Source organism: Nycticebus coucang, chromosome 1 (genome assembly GCF_027406575.1).
Source record: "Nycticebus coucang isolate mNycCou1 chromosome 1, mNycCou1.pri, whole genome shotgun sequence".
NCBI classification, from domain to species: domain Eukaryota; kingdom Metazoa; phylum Chordata; class Mammalia; order Primates; family Lorisidae; genus Nycticebus; species Nycticebus coucang.
The window spans coordinates 152,084,082-152,100,462 of NC_069780.1; the positions used below are offsets into that span (position 1 = coordinate 152,084,082).

General features: G+C 40.1%; 1 protein-coding gene across 3 annotated transcripts in view; it reads right to left on the bottom strand.

Moving 5' to 3' along the window:
* IL31RA (interleukin 31 receptor A) overlaps positions 1-16,381 on the bottom strand; it is an 84,531-nt gene that overhangs the window by 48,179 nt on the left and 19,971 nt on the right. For 2 of the 3 annotated variants that reach the window (XM_053590435.1, XM_053590428.1), the window contains exon 1: positions 1,892-2,158. In XM_053590435.1, coding sequence (XP_053446410.1) covers positions 1,892-1,946 — 55 coding nt within the window. In that variant the 5' untranslated portion in view covers positions 1,947-2,158. Of the gene's footprint in view, positions 1-1,891; positions 2,159-16,381 lie in introns of those variants that run through there. The other variant, XM_053590420.1, reaches the window with a different exon arrangement.

Sequence of the window (16,381 nt, forward strand, 5' to 3'; positions counted from 1 at the left end):
GCACATTGTACCCCATGATTGCATTAATGTACACAGCTATGATTTAGTAAAAAAAGAGAGAGAAAAAAATAAAATTAAATTAAAAAGATGTTCTCAACCTTCCTTCTTCCCCTCTATGATGTATCACTGTGGTGCTATTTCAAATTTACTGTTTTAAAAAACATCTTAACATAAAAGAAAGGCAAGTCTGAGCAGGACCAAGGGAAAGATATTCTAGATAGGAAGAGTGGTGGGAACTGGAGTCAGTTTATAAGAGACGGTGTATATGAGAAGACAGACAGAAAATAGAAAGAGACGTGTTGAGGGAAAGGATGACTTGACAGGAGCCATGATGCATGTAGTTAGCACTTTCAATTGGATAATTGGGAGCACTAGTTGAGACTAGATGAGTGGGAGAGTAAGAGGCCTCCTGTCTGAATCTACCAAGCTTCTGAGTGCCACAGGCGTAACCACAGGGGGCTGCAAGGCAGGTAACTAGTCCCTCTTGGTGACCATCAATTACTACATGTTAGGAGCTGAATTGCATCTCCCCAAACTTCATAAATTGAAGCCCAAGCCCCTAGTACCTCAGAAGGTAACTATATTCAGAGATAGGACCTTTAAAGAGGTAACCGAGTTAAAATGAGGCCAGTATGGTGGGCCCTCATTCAATTTGACCGGTGTCCTTACAGGGAGAGACATCAGAGTGTGCGGGCACAGAGGGGTGACCATGTGAAGAGGCAGCAAGAGGGTGGCCAATTGCAGGGCCTGGAGAAGAAGCCTCAGAGGAGACCACACACTGCCAGCACCTTCCTGCTAGACTTGCAGCCTCCAGAACTATGAGAAAAGAAATTTCTGCTGCTTAAGCCACCCAGCTGATGATGGTATTTTGTTATGGTAGCCCAAGCTACTAATACATGAATGCCTCTCTACGTTTCCAGAGCCCAGCCCCAACCTCTTTTCCTCCAGTCTTAATTATTTTTAACATAAGTTGTGATCAAACTAACGGATCTTAGATCTGCACGATATTGTTTGAATATCAGACCCATAGTCTTGAGTTAGAACACTGTAGAAATAAGTTGTCTCATCACTTCCCCTTACATCCTCGCAATATATGGCAAACAGCGTGAAAACTGTTTATTTTTTATGTGATGTGTGTGTCAGATGAAGCCACACTAACACAAAAACAATGGAGACAAGCATTCACCATCACCGCAGTCCCCCTTATCTGCAGTTTGACTGTTGGCAGTGTCAGTTACTTGCCATCAACAGGGTCTGAAAACAGGTGAGTGCAATGAAATAAGATATTTTGAGAGAGAGACAGAGAGTTCACATTCACATAACTTTTATTACAGTATATCGTTATAATTATTCTATTTATTATGAGTTATTGTTAATCTCCTTGCCTAATTTGTGAATTAAACTTTATAAATTAATAAATAAATTAACTTCTTTGTTGAGTTTTACAAATTAAACCTTATGATAGACATGTGTGTGTAGGAAAAACATAGTATGCATAGGTTCAGTACCACTCCAGTTTTAAGCATCAGGTGGGGGTCTTAGACTATAACCCCTGAAAATAAAGGGGGACTACTGTACCCTAAATTAGTGAATTTTACTATTTGCGGGATCACATGTCCCTTTGAAAACATGATAGGCCATCTTGCCAAATTTGCACATACACGAATATACATGAGCTTGGCACATGCATGAGTGGATAGGAACCTGCATGCACACACACACACACGCGCGCACACACACACACACGCACAAACTCAGATGCTCACAAATCCCCTGGTGTCCATCCATGGATGCTTGTGGTCCAGGGGTCCCTTTGCTATGAAGATAACAATTCTTGTCCAAAGAAGGTAATAACAATCCCATGACCCATAAAGCTGCCGGGCTGACCTACCTGCCAGGCTGAATTGACAGAGTAAAGGCAACATCCACAGTGCCCAGGTCCACATCGTCCCCGAGTTCACACACGAAGGCTGAGGAGAAAGCTGAAAATACCACTTGTCAGGAGTCAGTTTGCTTCCTGCCTCTTTTCAAAAACTGTATTTCCAGTGGCAAACAAATTCTGGGGATTTTAGAGGAAGGAAGGATTTATTTTAAATGGACCATTATCACCTAGATCTCTTCCTAATTGCTCCAGTGCCACTCAACATTTTAAAGATGGGCAATAACGTTTTTCTTCTGTCCATAATCCACCCACTATGTAAATGAAAAGTACACTGACCACAGAGAATATGCTTCAGAACAAAAAGCACGGCTTTTTGTGCAGAGCCTGCACAGCTCTGAGGCCTCCCCAGCACGCCAGCCAAGTGAACAACTCACAGTTTCCCCAAGCCGTGCTATCTCCTGTCTCCACGCCTTATACACGCATGCCTGCCACACTCCTTTCCCTCATTCCTGACAAACTAATCATCTCTCCAGACTCATCTCAAGGCTAACCTTCTCTAAGACATGCTCCCTGAATTCCCACAGGGAGCTGACAGGTCAGTCCCTCCTTTGTGCCCCCACCCGCCCTGGACGGCATCCCTACCACAGCATCTGTCACACAGAATGGTGTTGAGCAGTTTACCTGCTGGTGCCCCTACCCACCAGGAGCTACTTAAGAGCGGGGCTTCTCTTAGTCCTCTTTGAAGCTCTCATCTTTTTTTTTTTTTTTTTTTTTTGTAGAGACAGAGTCTCACTTTATGGCCCTCGGTAGAGTGCCATGGCATCACACAGCTCACAGCAACCTCCAACTCCTGGGCTTAAGCAATTCTCTTGCCTCAGCCTCCCGAGTAGCTGGGACTACAGGCGCCCGCAACAATGCCCGGCTATTTTTTGGTTGCAGTTCAGCTGGGGCCGGGTTTGAACCCGCCACCCTAGGTATATGGGGCCGGTGCCTTACCGACTGAGCCACAGGCGCCGCCCTGAAGCCCTCATCTTTAAGACTGTAACCAGTACCTGGTAGACATGCAATACTATTTGTAGAATTTAATTGTTAATTAGAAGCAGAGGACTGCTGGCTCTGATCTCATCCCAGATATGACAGTGATGACAGTGGGAGTAGTCGAAGGATAAAAGCAATAACTTGTTCCATGAAGAAATAAATGATAGTACATTTTTGTCTGCCAGATCATTACAGAAAAAAAAAAAAAGAGAAAACAAAATAAATCATTTTAGAAAAATTCACATGCAGCATTTCTGCTGAAATCATCCCTGAAATTTTCTCATATACAAAGCAATTGAAATCTTTAACTAATTGAAAATGTCTAAGCTAATAAAGCAAAATGAGAACTTGGATCTATGATAATAAAAATATCATCATGAAACAATAAAAGACTGGCTACATAACAGCAAGTGTTCATGCCTGATACTAGGGAATTCCAGTAGTTTTTCTCTCAAGAAATAGTTGCCTTGATTTAAATGAGGTACAAAATTTGAAGGGGAATTTTTATATTTTTAAATTTTGAATTTTTCAATAAAAAATAAGTGTCTTTAAAAATTAATTGTGACACTAATAGCAATTTTTGTGCCTAATTATTCAGAAAGTTGTCTTAATTTTCTCCATCCTTTAGGCCTTTGCTCCTAGTTCACATTATTTATGTGCCCTAAAGGGATTTTGGAAAGGAATAAGGGCCAAAATTCTATAAAAGCCAAGATGCTTTTATTAATTATTAGGCAGTCCTAATAATTGAATAATATTTATTCATTTAATATTGTTATTATCATAAGTCATCTAGCATTTTAAATCTTATTAATATTAAACGTTGAATAAAATATTTACATACAGGGTGTCCATAAGTTCATGTGTCTAAATTGCATGCGAACTTTATGGACACCCTGTATAAAAATATTTTTAAGTTGATGGTAATTGTTGCTTGAGTCCTTTACAATGAGAATACACACCTATTATTTATGAAATTTTGAAAAGAAACTTAAAAAAGTCAACAGCACTAAATCATACCCAGAAACAAAGCTGGAAACACTACAATAGTTGAAGAGTGTCACATTCTAGAAATCAAGGCTTCTTGAATTCTAGTTCTGACATTCTTACAAATTAGGTAGTGACCTTAGGCATTCTTTATTCATTGAGCACTATCCTAGTGTCCTAGCCACATGGGTGCTGGGAATAAAGGGAGAGCCCATCCCTGACTCCAAAGATCTCATATTCTTGTTCAGTGATTGTTAACAAGGGGAAGGAGGCAGAGGATGAAGAAGTTGTCAGGAGTCCTTCTTCCAACTACAAATTTCAGAGTGAGCTACTGTTACACATAACTCTCATGTCATTTTCCTCCAGAGGGTTTGAACAGAAATGGCTTAAGAACCATTGGTCTACTCGCAGAGACAGAAGCATAGCAGTAATTTCAAATATCACATGATAAGTGCTATAATCACAACAGTGCAATGAATGAGCACACAGAGCATCCAAGGAGAGAAATGAGCTACTGACTGTGGAAAGTCAACAAGCCCTGTCGTGGGGATGAAACCCCTCCTTCTAATCCTTGTTTGTCCTCCAGAGCCTTTTCCACTTTCCCCTCTCTAGAGAACCACCACCAAAAGGACCACTTGTTGGTAGTAAATATGAACAAATGTGAAGGTACCTCCAGGAGCTTAGAAATAAGTCCAACTGAGACTTCAACTAGTAAAATCTGTGCAAAGGTGGGTAAATGTATAATTGCAGATCTAAGTCCACTTGGAACTCCAGCCAAGGAAACCTGTGAGTGATCTCAGAGAGTGGAGTCTATAAAATGGTCATTGTCATTTAGTTGCAGGACTTACTCAGCTAATTGTATCCTAAATGGAAGAAGACTTTGAGGACAGAAAGGAGGGGCCAGCTTAGAATGCAAAATTGATGGCTGAAAAAGACAGAAGCTGGCAGCTTGCATCCAGTACTCTCTGTGAGAGGAAATTATGAATTTCCTGTCACTGGAGCAATAGACTCTAACAGGGCAGCCACAAGACCTCACCACCACCTTGAGGAAAGACCTCAAAACCAAAAATCTATTTCTAATTATTCTGATTCTATAATGCCTTCTCTGACAATTTCAATTAGCAGAAGGGGGCCCTGAACAAGGTAGGTGAATGTTCTAGTCATTAGAAAGATTCTCTCTGATTTGTTACAATGTATCTGTCTCTTGAAGGTTTAAATTAGGCAAATCTGCCTTCCCAAATCTGGGCAATAGGAAATTCCCAAAGATTCTGCTGTGCTCTCAAGGAGAACCATCAACCTTTCCGCATCCTTGGGTCACCAGCCTTAACTTCTGTGCAGCAGCTTTGAATACTTGTTCTCCAAAGAGAGGTCACTTCCTAGAAGGTCACACTGAGGTCACACTGCTGAGACCTCATCCAAATACAGCACTTAGTGGAGCCCTAGAATCCTCAAACAACACTCTGAGCATGCCGTGCTGGACTCTGGGCAGACACAGTGACGCCTCTTAGGTAACCAATGGGTTCTATCTTTAAAGATGTAAACCTAGGCGTAGCTATTGTTTGGAGTAGAGTGGCTAGAAACCAATCCAGGCAGTTATTGCTGTCTACCAATAGGACTACAGCAAAGGACGTAGAGTGTGGCTGTTCTATTCCCTAGCAATTCTCCATTACATACATACCCCACAGGCTGCCCTTTGGCAATTCAGTTCTCACTCTAGGTTGTGCCCTGGATGCTAAGCTTTATCTCATTTCTCTTGTACAAAAATGTACCACCACATAATTTTCCCAAGATTTTTCTACTTTAATTCATGTTGATTTCCATTGCCAGACACTATCTCACATAGTATGGAGTTGGGATTTTAAAGACCATCTGTCACTGGCCAAGAGAAATGAACAGAACCTTCTCTGAAGAAGACAGATGAATGGCCAAAAAACACATGAAAAAATGCTCACATCCCTAATCGTCAGAGAACTGCAAACCAAAACCACACCGAGATATCATCCAGATGAGAATAGTCATCATTTAGTCCCAAAGCTGCTGATGCTCGTGCAGATGTGGCGAGAAGGGAACATTTTTACACTGTTGGTGGGATTGCAAATTAATACAGCCTCTTTAGAAAGAAGTAAGGAGAGTCTTCAAAGAACTCGAAATATACCTTCCATTTGATCCTGCAATCCCATTACTGGGCATCTACTCAGAATAAAAAAAATCATTTTATCATAAGAACATCTGCACTAGACTGTTTATCGCAGATCAGTTTATAATCGCCAAGATGTGGAAACAACTCAAGTGGCCATCAACCCAGGAATGGATTAATAAACTGTGCTATATGTATACCATGGAATACTATGTATCCATAAAAAGATGGAGAGTTTACATCTTTTCTATTAACCTGGATGGAGTTGAAACACATTCTTCTTAGTAAAGTATCACAAGAATGGAAAAGTATCCAATGCCTGCAATACTAACAAAGCCAGTAAATGAACTAATACACACCCACGCAAGAGAAAAACCCAATTCAAGTTGGAGGGACAGATCAGTGTGTTTCTGCCTAATGGGCACAACATGTGGGTATATGGCACATCTCCTGGGTGGGAGACACAACTACAACAGGGACCTTACCTAACAAATGCAAACATTGTAACCTAATTGTTTATATCCTCATATTAATCTAAAATTAAACAACCCATCTTGACAATATTAAATCTTCCAATCCATGAAAAACAAACAAACAAACAAACAAAATAAAGAATGCAAAGAAGAGGGAGGAAATTCTCCAGACAGCACTCTGGACACAAATTCAAGTACCTGTACACTCAGCCCTGAGAGGGAAGAAGCAAGTAGAAACTGGCCCGCCTCACTCAGTCCCTCAGAATTCCTCCCCGATGAGTAGGATCTGGTTTATCCTTTTACGTGTTCGCTGATCAAGTAGCAGAGTCTTTTGTTCCCATTTTCTTTTAAATGTTCATTTTAGTTGCAGTAATAATAATAGCCTTAGATTTATAAGAACTTTTGTATTTATTATTTCCTTAGATGCTTGTTACCATTGAAGTAAATGAGACACTTTTATATTTTATATTTGTTTATATATTTTATATTTGTGTATTTTTCTATATATTTTAGGTTGAAGCATACAAACAGCCAAAATACTGGCAATTTCAGCCTAATAAACAAATAGTATCCCTATTTTTTGGATGAGGATATTGATTACACACACCTTGCCTAGGATGAGATTAAGAGCTATCAGCTTTGGACCTTCAATTTCAAACTCTATAAATTTATTTGGGATGTGGTTTGCCTTCATACAAAGAACATTCTGAGACAATCAGCAGCAAGATTGGCAAAAAATAATCATGATAGAACCGTGAGGGCCCACAAAGTACTGATTACACTACACGAATTGTATCCTACACTTCTAAAAATCCCTGTAGAATTGATATTTCTATTTCTACTTTACAGATTTGGAAATCAAGGCTTAGAGATATCATGTAAACAGTCCAAATCAATTGTTTGTAAGTAGCATAACTGGGATTCAAACCTTGACTGTCTTATTCCAAAGCCCAGACTCCTTCCACTAAAATTCTGTGCTAGCTGAGAGTGATTTACCCTTCCTCATCTCTCCCACCATGAAATGCCGATGTACAAGGATTTTCCTCTGTATCTCCTAGTGCTTTCTGACAGACCCATTCTGTTAAGATATTTTCCCTGGTTGCTGTGATTCCCCTTCTCACCCAGCATCTTAAAATATTGCCTGCCAAAAGATTAAATTCCCCTTACTGTTTTTCTAGTAGTGCTTTCTGACAGACCCATTCTGTTCAGATATTTTCCCTGGTTGCTGTGATTCTCCTTCTCACCCAGCATCTTAAAATATTGCCTGCCAAAAGATTAAATTCTCCTTACTGTTGACAACAAGTTTAACTAAGAAGAAATTCATGTGATGGGACCTGACCCATAATTTCACTGAAGAAAACAGAAAAACATCCTTGCATAGTCGGAAAAGATAATTTAAGCTAATAGACTCTTTTAATCAGTTGGCACTCACCCTGATGTATCAGGAGGTGTCCCACAGATGTCCTGCTGGTTCAGAGGGTTTGCATCAAGGGCAAGTCCATCCACTACAGCACAAGTCAAGACCAGAAGGACAATCTGGATTTAATTTATCCACACAAAGATGTGTGAGTATTTCCATTTTGGTTGTCTGGGGGCTTTTCCTTTGCTTCTAAGCCCAGCCAAAGTCAGAATTGCACTTATGACCACTTATGCTGGGAAATGGATTGCATTATTGTAACTAAAATTTTTTAAAAATCATGTACTTCTGCTAGACCACTCAATTTTACAGGAAAAGTATCATCTAAAGAGGCCATAAAAAAAACAAAAAGAACTTACTAAATTTTAATTTTTCTATTCAGGAAGTTCTTACAAATGTGATGAAACATGAGTTATGTTTAGCTTGAAATGAAAAATACATAATCATGTAATTATCTTTACATAAAGAAAAGAGAAAAAGGAAAGAAAATAAGGTTAGCTAACTCTGAAAAGAGACTTATAATTCTAATTTATGTGTATAGGAGAACACACTGAATAAAAAAGCAGGAACTCTAGCTCATCCACTAATAATAACAATAATAATAATAATAAATACGAAGAATGCTTCATATTATGTCAGGTACAGTATTAAGAACTTTAAATTAATGATCTCATTTAATCTTCACAATTAAGAAGATGTTAATCTTCTAATCTTCTAATGTTACCAATATAACATTGGTAGTATTTTTATTCTTATTTTACAGGCAAGGAAACTGAGGCCAAAACAACATGAAACTTACCCAAAGTAAATGGTGGAGCCAGGAGTTGAACCAAGGCAGCCTGACTCTTAGTTTCCTATCAATCGAAGGGTTAAATTAGATTCTTTGTGGATTCAGCAGTACAATGTTGCAGCCTTTTGTCACTGACTGACAAAATCATAAAGAAATAAATAGACTAGGTAAGAGATTATGAGGCAGAAGGAAAGACATCCTACCTAAGCTTTAAAATCATATACGCTTTCCAGCCTCATGTTTTTTATTTTAAACCCATTCCCTACTTTCCTTAGGTTATGTTCCACTAAGTAAGAGAAGTAGGGGGAGAAAGAGAGGTAGTCTTTCACCTAGTAGAATATGAGATATTTAAAATTCCATTATAATGTACTATACAAGAAGGCTAAACAATAGCCTAGAAATAGCAAGCATTTCCTTAATTTATTCAACCAATACTTAATAAACACCTACTATATAAAAAATACATGACTAAAAGTCTGTATATTAAACAGAATTCTGGTTAAGACATGTCCTATCAAGGATATGCATTTATCCCCACACTCTTAGGAAACACCATAAAAATTATAGTAAAGGTGAACCACAAAACAAAACAAATGGTAAGAGACAACAGCACACAAGGCATATAGACAAATTTTTGGAAAATGAATTGCTAAAGATGAGAAAGCTACCTAAAAGGAGTGCCAACAGGGTGGCATCATGGCATAATCACCCAGGAAACAAGGGTGATTATGCCATGTAATCTCATATAGCTCAGGAATTTTAGAAACCAGGTAGGTACAATCGACCCTTATTCCTTATGTGCGAGTTTGCCTACTTGCTGAAATTTGTTTGTAACCCCCAAATCAATACTCAGGGCACTTCTGTGGCCATTCACAGACTCGTGCAGTGGTGAAAACCACGAGTATGAACAAGTGTGTCATAGATCCTTTTTGTAATCTATTTAGTGCCCCGTTTGTTTGCATTTTCGTGCCTTTTATTAGTGATTTCACTGTTTCAAAAGGCCCCCTCACATAGCGCTGAAGTGTTCACATGCACGAGAAGACTATGATGAGCCACAGGGAGAAAAGACGTGTGTTAGATAAGCCACATTCAGGCATGAGTTACAGAACTGCTGGCCATGAGTTCAACAACATATATTAAATAAGGTATCTTTAAATAGAAGCACACATAAAACAAGGTTATGTATTGCTCAATTAACAGAAATGTTGTGACTAGAGGCTCACAGGAATCCAACCCTGTATTTCCTCCAGAGAGAATAGCTCATTATTTGCTAATTCAGCATCTTTACAAACTTTATAGAACATAATTGCCAGAAATAACAAGAACTGTGCCTCTGAAAAATGAAAATAAGATCAGTTGAAAATCTGAAAAAATAATAGACCACCCAATCCCTAACCCCACAAAACCAGATTAAATTTCTCCCACCTCAACAGCATTTGGGGAAAACAATTGGAAGAAAGCAGAATTAAAAGTAAAAAATGAAGATACTGGCCAGGTGTGATGACTCATGCCTGTAATCCTAGCACTTTGGGAAGCCAAGACAGGAAGTTGCTTGAGGCCAGGAGTTCTAGACCAGTCTGTGCAACAGAGAGATCCGATCTCTACACAGAAATAAAAAATTAGCTGGGCATGGTGACATCTGCCTATAGTCCCAGCTAGTTTGAGGTTGCAGTGAGTTATGATGAGGCCACTGTGCTCTAGCCTGAATGACAGAGGAACAGACTTAAAAAAAAAAAAATACTATTATTTAAACCTTCATAGAAAATAAGGAAAACATTGTACCCATAAAATATGAATAAGATATCATGATAAAAGCATAATCAAAGAACAAGAATTCTTGGAAAGTAAAAATATGAGAGCTGAAATCTAAAGGTAATAAAATAAATTGAGGCAATCCCCAGAAGATTGAAAAAAGACAAAGAGGATGAAGAACAGCCAATAGCAGTTCCAGAAACAAAGAAATAGAGGGGAAGAAATCACTAGAGAAGTAATACAATCAACTCCCCAGAGTTGAAGAACATTTGTTTCTAGATTGAAAGGGCCTGCTACAACCAGCATAATAAATTACAATGAATGTACACTAAAGTGAAAAACAATGAAGTTTCAGAATATCAAGAATAAAGAGGGGCGGCGCCTGTGGCTCAGTGAGTAGGGCTCCAGCCTCATATATTGAGGGTGGCGGGTTCAAACCCAGCCCCAGCCAAACTGCAACAACAACCAAAAAAAAAAAAAAAAAAATAGCTGCGGGCGTTGTGGTGGGCGCCTGTAGTCCCAGCTGCTCGGGAGGCCGAGGCAGGAGAATGGCGTAAGCCCAAGAGCTGGAGGTTGCTGTGAGTCCTGTGACATCATGGAATTCTACCAAGGGTGGTAAAGTGAGACGCTGTCTCTACAAAAAAATAAAATAAAATAAGAATAAAGAGGGCGGCGCCTATGGCTCAAGGAGTAGGGCACCAGCCCCTTATACTGGGGGTGGTGGGTTCAAGCCCAGCCCTGGCTAAAACAGAACAAAAAAAAAAAAAAAAAGAATAAAGAGGAAAAAAGTTTCCAGATAGGAAAAAACAAGTCACACACAAAGGATCAAGAATGAGAATAGTTTCAGACTTCTTAACAGCAAAACTAAAAGCCACAAAGCAATGGATCAGTGCCTATATAACTCAATGGAAAATTATTTCTAACCTAGGATTCTGTACCCACCAGATAATCAATCAAGAATGGAGGGTGCAATAAAGGCATTTTCAAACATGCAAAGTTTTAAAAACTTTATACCCCACGCAACTTTCTTTTAAGATGTTACTGAAAAAAGTGTACTACCAAAATGAGAGGACAAACCAAAACAAAAAGGTGAAAATCAGTTCCTGAAAATAGGGGATTTCAAATAGGAGAGAGAAAGAATTGCAAGAATGATACCCAAAATGACAACAGTGCAGTAGGCTTAGAGAGCAACTAGCCCAGGCTGAGTGGCAGACACAGGGCTTAAGGTGGGATGTCTCAAATGGGGGGAAAAAATGGAAAGAACCTAATGGATTACAGGTGTTGAAACCTGAAAAATGTGCAGCTGTCCTGGAAAGTTTGGAGAAGGATTAGTGACAGACACATGGTAAATTAGGGGAACAAAAACAGGCACAATTATTAATTCCAGGGAAAAGAAAAGTTGTATGAAAATGAAAATACAGTTCATATAGTTCAATATGTGGCTCAGCTATGGATAACTACACAGTCACAAGGTAAACATTAATGGATTTAACCAGAGTTGTGACATAAATATATTAGGAGGATAGAGTAGGAAAATGCCTTGGGCGCGGGGGAGATACAGAGGAGAGGAGGATTGCTAAGAAGAGAGTTAAAGTCCTTATCCTCTACAGTAAGAAGCCATCAATGTGTAAAATTGAAAAATCAAGAAATTGCTGTATAAACATGCCTTTTATGGATATAGAAATAAATCCCCCCCCCAAATTGCTAAAAGAATTGAAAGTGATGGCTTCTGGGAGGAGTCTAGTGATGGGAAGGGATGCAGGGCTGGGTTGCTGTTATTTATTATAAGCTTGGGAGTGCTGTTTGCATTTTTAAACTATGTGCATATATTGCTTTGATAAAAATTACATTTTAAAAGTAAATTACTAACCTGGTTTCTCGTACCCTCAATGAATCCCCAACAATAAAAAAAACATTAAAGGGAGGCGCCTGTGGCTCTGTCGGTAAGGCGCCGGCCCCATATACCGAGGGTGACGGGTTCAAACCCGGCCCCGGCCAAATTGCAACGAAAAAATAGCCGGGCGTTGTGGCACGCGCCTGTAGTCCCAGCTGCTCGGGAGGCTGAGGCAACGGAATCGCTTAAGCCCAGGAGTTGGAGGTTGCTGTGAGCTGTGTGATGCCACGGCACTCTACTGAGGGCCATAAAGTGAGACCCTGTCTCTACAAAAAAAAAAAAAAAAAAAACATTAAAAAAGGGTGGCACCTGTGGCTCAAAGAAGTAGGGCGCTGGCCCCATATACCAGAGGTGGTGGGTTCAAACCCAGCCCCGGCAAAAAAAGAAAAATAACAAACATTAAAAAAAAAAGTAAATTAATAGGTGAATTAACAAGTGCTCTTCCCATTAAAGGAAACAGGAAATGTCATTCTTAATCTGGCACCTCAATCATTTTCTCACTTGAGGAAGGATGTTGTGGTTCCTTGGGTGATTAGAGATTTAGATAAGGTCTTTGTTTCCTTGTTTCAATGCTTTTCTCTTTTACTCCTTGTTTGTTTTAAAGGTAAGGAAGTCATAGGCAATAATAAGATCGATTCATTGATTGATTGAATGGTGGATAAGGTTTCCCTGAAATGGTCTTTGAGTTGCAGCCTGAGGCCTCTCCTCCTGTGAACAGGGCAATGGGCATCTCAGACTTAGGTAGTGGAAAACCTAGTTAAAGCTCTTTTTTTTTTTTTTTTGAGACAGAGTCTCACTTTTGTTGCCCTGGGTAGAGGCCAAGGCCTTCACTTTTAGAAATGAGAAAACTTGATCTCTGGTTTGCTCAAGGTAACAACACTAGTTAACAGAGCCAAGATTAGAAACTGTGCAGGTCTCATGATTCCCAGTTAAAATGTACAGAAATACAATGGGGTCAACTCCTACTTTGGAGAAGCAGAGAACAAAACAACAGGAATCAAAATATAACAGTTGAAAAATTGGTTGGGCATGGTGGCTCATGCCTCTAATCCTAGCACTCAGGGAGGCACAGTACACAATTGCCTGGGGTCAGGAGTTTGAGACCAGCCTGAGCAAGAGCGAGCCCCTTCTCTACTGAAAATAGAAAAATTAGCCAGGCATCAGGTTCTGTGCTTGACATTGATTGAATAAAGAGGAGGCCCCACCCAAAGTCCACAATTCAGGTGGGAAAACAGACTTGAAAATAAAATGCTATAAATGAAAATGGCAAACGCTGTCAAAGAGGTATATGTAAAGTGCTACAGGAAATGGGAACCATTAGTTCTGCCCTGAGGGAACTAGATCCCAGAAAGTTACTTAGAGAAAGGGACATTTTAGCAGAACATGTTATTTGAAAGTAAATATACAAAATGATAAAATAACAAATATTCCTAAGGTATGGAATATCACATTTACCTATGTTTGGAATGGGGCCTCAGAGCCATGCTGGCAGCCCTTGACTATGTCTCCCACAGTGGGTTCCATAGTAGCCCCAGCAGATATGTCCACCTGGTACCCCCAAATATGACCTTATTTGGAATAAGAGCATTTGCAGATGTAATTTAGGTAAGGGTCTCATCCTTAACCAGTGTCCTTATAAGAGGCAGAAAAGAAGAGACAGAGGGACAGAAGAGGAAAGCCACAATGTGACTGTGAAAGCAGAAATTGGCACGATGTGTCTAAGTCACAAGGAGGAACAAGGACTGTCGGAGCCACCAGAAGCTGAAAGAAAGGCAAGGGCCTCCAGAAGGATCCGTACCAACACTTTGATTTTTGGCCTCCAGAACTGTGAGAGAAAGATTTCTATTGTTTTTAGCTATGAGGTCTGTGGTGATTTGTTACCACAGTCTTAGGAAACTAATACGTGCCCCCTTCCAGATTGGATCCCAGATTACTTGTGAGTCATAGACCAGGCTGACCCATCGGATTCTCTCGCCTGGGAATGTGGAGCGCAGTCAGCTGAGTGGTGGTGGACAATGAGGCGAGCAGGGCATGGGGGCTGGCACCCATGTTGAGACATGCAAGAAAAGAAAGAAAGTGAAGAGGAGAGTGAAGGGGAGCAAAGAGAAGCAGAGGTAAGAGTCTACCCATGACTCTACATGACACGCGACTTCCCAGCTGATCATGAGGAACACATGAGACCCTGTCATATTTATTCCCGGCCTGTGGATGTCCATGACATTTCACTTACATCACTGCAATAACTGCTGCTTACGACAGTTAAATTGAACAAGTTTTTGTTTCTTGTAAATGAAAGGTCCCTGGTTTAACAGTGATGCTTAGAAGTAAGTTGGTTTTAAGAAAACATGAGGAGGTAGTAACAAAATGAAAATTACTAAACATATGAATAAATTCAAAGTGCAAATTGTACCTCTCTAGAAAGAAAGGTAACAGGTGGGAAACTCTGGCAATTAAAGAACTCTCTGAATGAGGGGAAGCAAGTTTTCTTTTACAATACAGTAGGCTGGCTCGGCGCCTGTAGCTCAAGTGGCTAAGGTGCCAGCCACATACACCAGAGCTGGTGGGTTCGAATCCAGCCTGGGCCTACCAAACAACATGACAATTACAAACAAAAAATAGCCGGGTGTTGTGGTGGGTACCTGTAGTCTCAGCTACTTGGGAGGCAGAGGCAAGAGAATCGCGTAAGCCCAGGAGTTGGAAGTTCCTGTGAGCTGTGATGCCATAGCTCTCTACCCAGGGCAACAGCTTGAGGCTCTGTCTCAAAAAAAATACAGTCGGTTGATTATTTCAGGCCCCAGATTAGATATTCAAATCAGGAGAGAAGATGACAAGCGGAGAGAATACCAAATGTACAGAGACTGAAACAAGCATAGCTCTGAAAAGCATTTACTCCCTCCATGGAGTAGGTCTTGTGGTCCCTCTGCCTTGAATCAGGTCTCAGTATGTTTTCTTTTCCTTTCTTTAAAAAAAAAAATTTTTTTTTTTATATAATCTCCCTTTGTTGTCACCCCAGCTAGAGGGCAGTGGCATCATCCTAGCTCACTGGAACCTCAAACTCCTGGGCTCAAGCCTCCTAAGTAGCTGGGACTACAGGCCTGTGTCACCATGCCTGGATAATTTTTTCTATTTTTATCTAGAGACAAGGATCTCGCTGTTGCTCTGGCTGTTCTCAAACTCCTGACCTCAAGCGATCTTCCCACCTTGACCTCCAAGAGTGCTAGGATTACAGGCGTAAACCATCACACCTGGCCAGGTCTCAAAACTTTATATACTAGATTAATCACTTGATTCCTTCAGTCTGAACATGCGTTAGCGTCTACTATGTGCCAAGGCTAGTGGTATGCCCTGTGATAGAAAGATGAAGATCTTGGTTATTAACAGTGGGTTCATCCGAAGATAAAGAAAAGGGCCATCATTATAGCAGTGAGAAAAATTACAGGAGTTAACAAATAAAAGAATGTTCAGGGCAAACATTTACCTTTGCCTGTGAAGTTTGGAGAGTGCTGCCCAAAGGAGTACACATTTGAGCTGAATCCTAAAGAATGAGTGGACACAATAAGGCAGCAAAGGGCAGTCTAAATACAGAGAATGTCAAGTCTGGAAGGTGGAGGGAATGAAGCTTACTCCAGGGTAGCAGGTTCTTCAAAATACTCACTGAGTTAGGCAGAGACCAGACAAAGATTTTTTTCTATTTTAATTTCTGCCAAATCTCCATTGTTAAATTCAACAGCCAATTATCAGCAAGGTCCACAAATATACAGTGATATTGTCTTTTTTTGTTTTTTTCAGGGTTAGAAAAGAAATATGGTTTATTATTCACAGCAAAAGCCAACAGTTAGAGCAACATCATAGCCCCGAATCTCACAGGATGCTGTGAGGGCCAGTATTGCCTGCACAAGCAGTAGGAATGCACTGTAGAGAGGAATCCTGAGATTAAGAAGAAGCCAAGGTTATACGAGGGATTTTGTCTTTTTGGTACTATAAAATCCATGCAGCTTAATCAATGGTCAATTC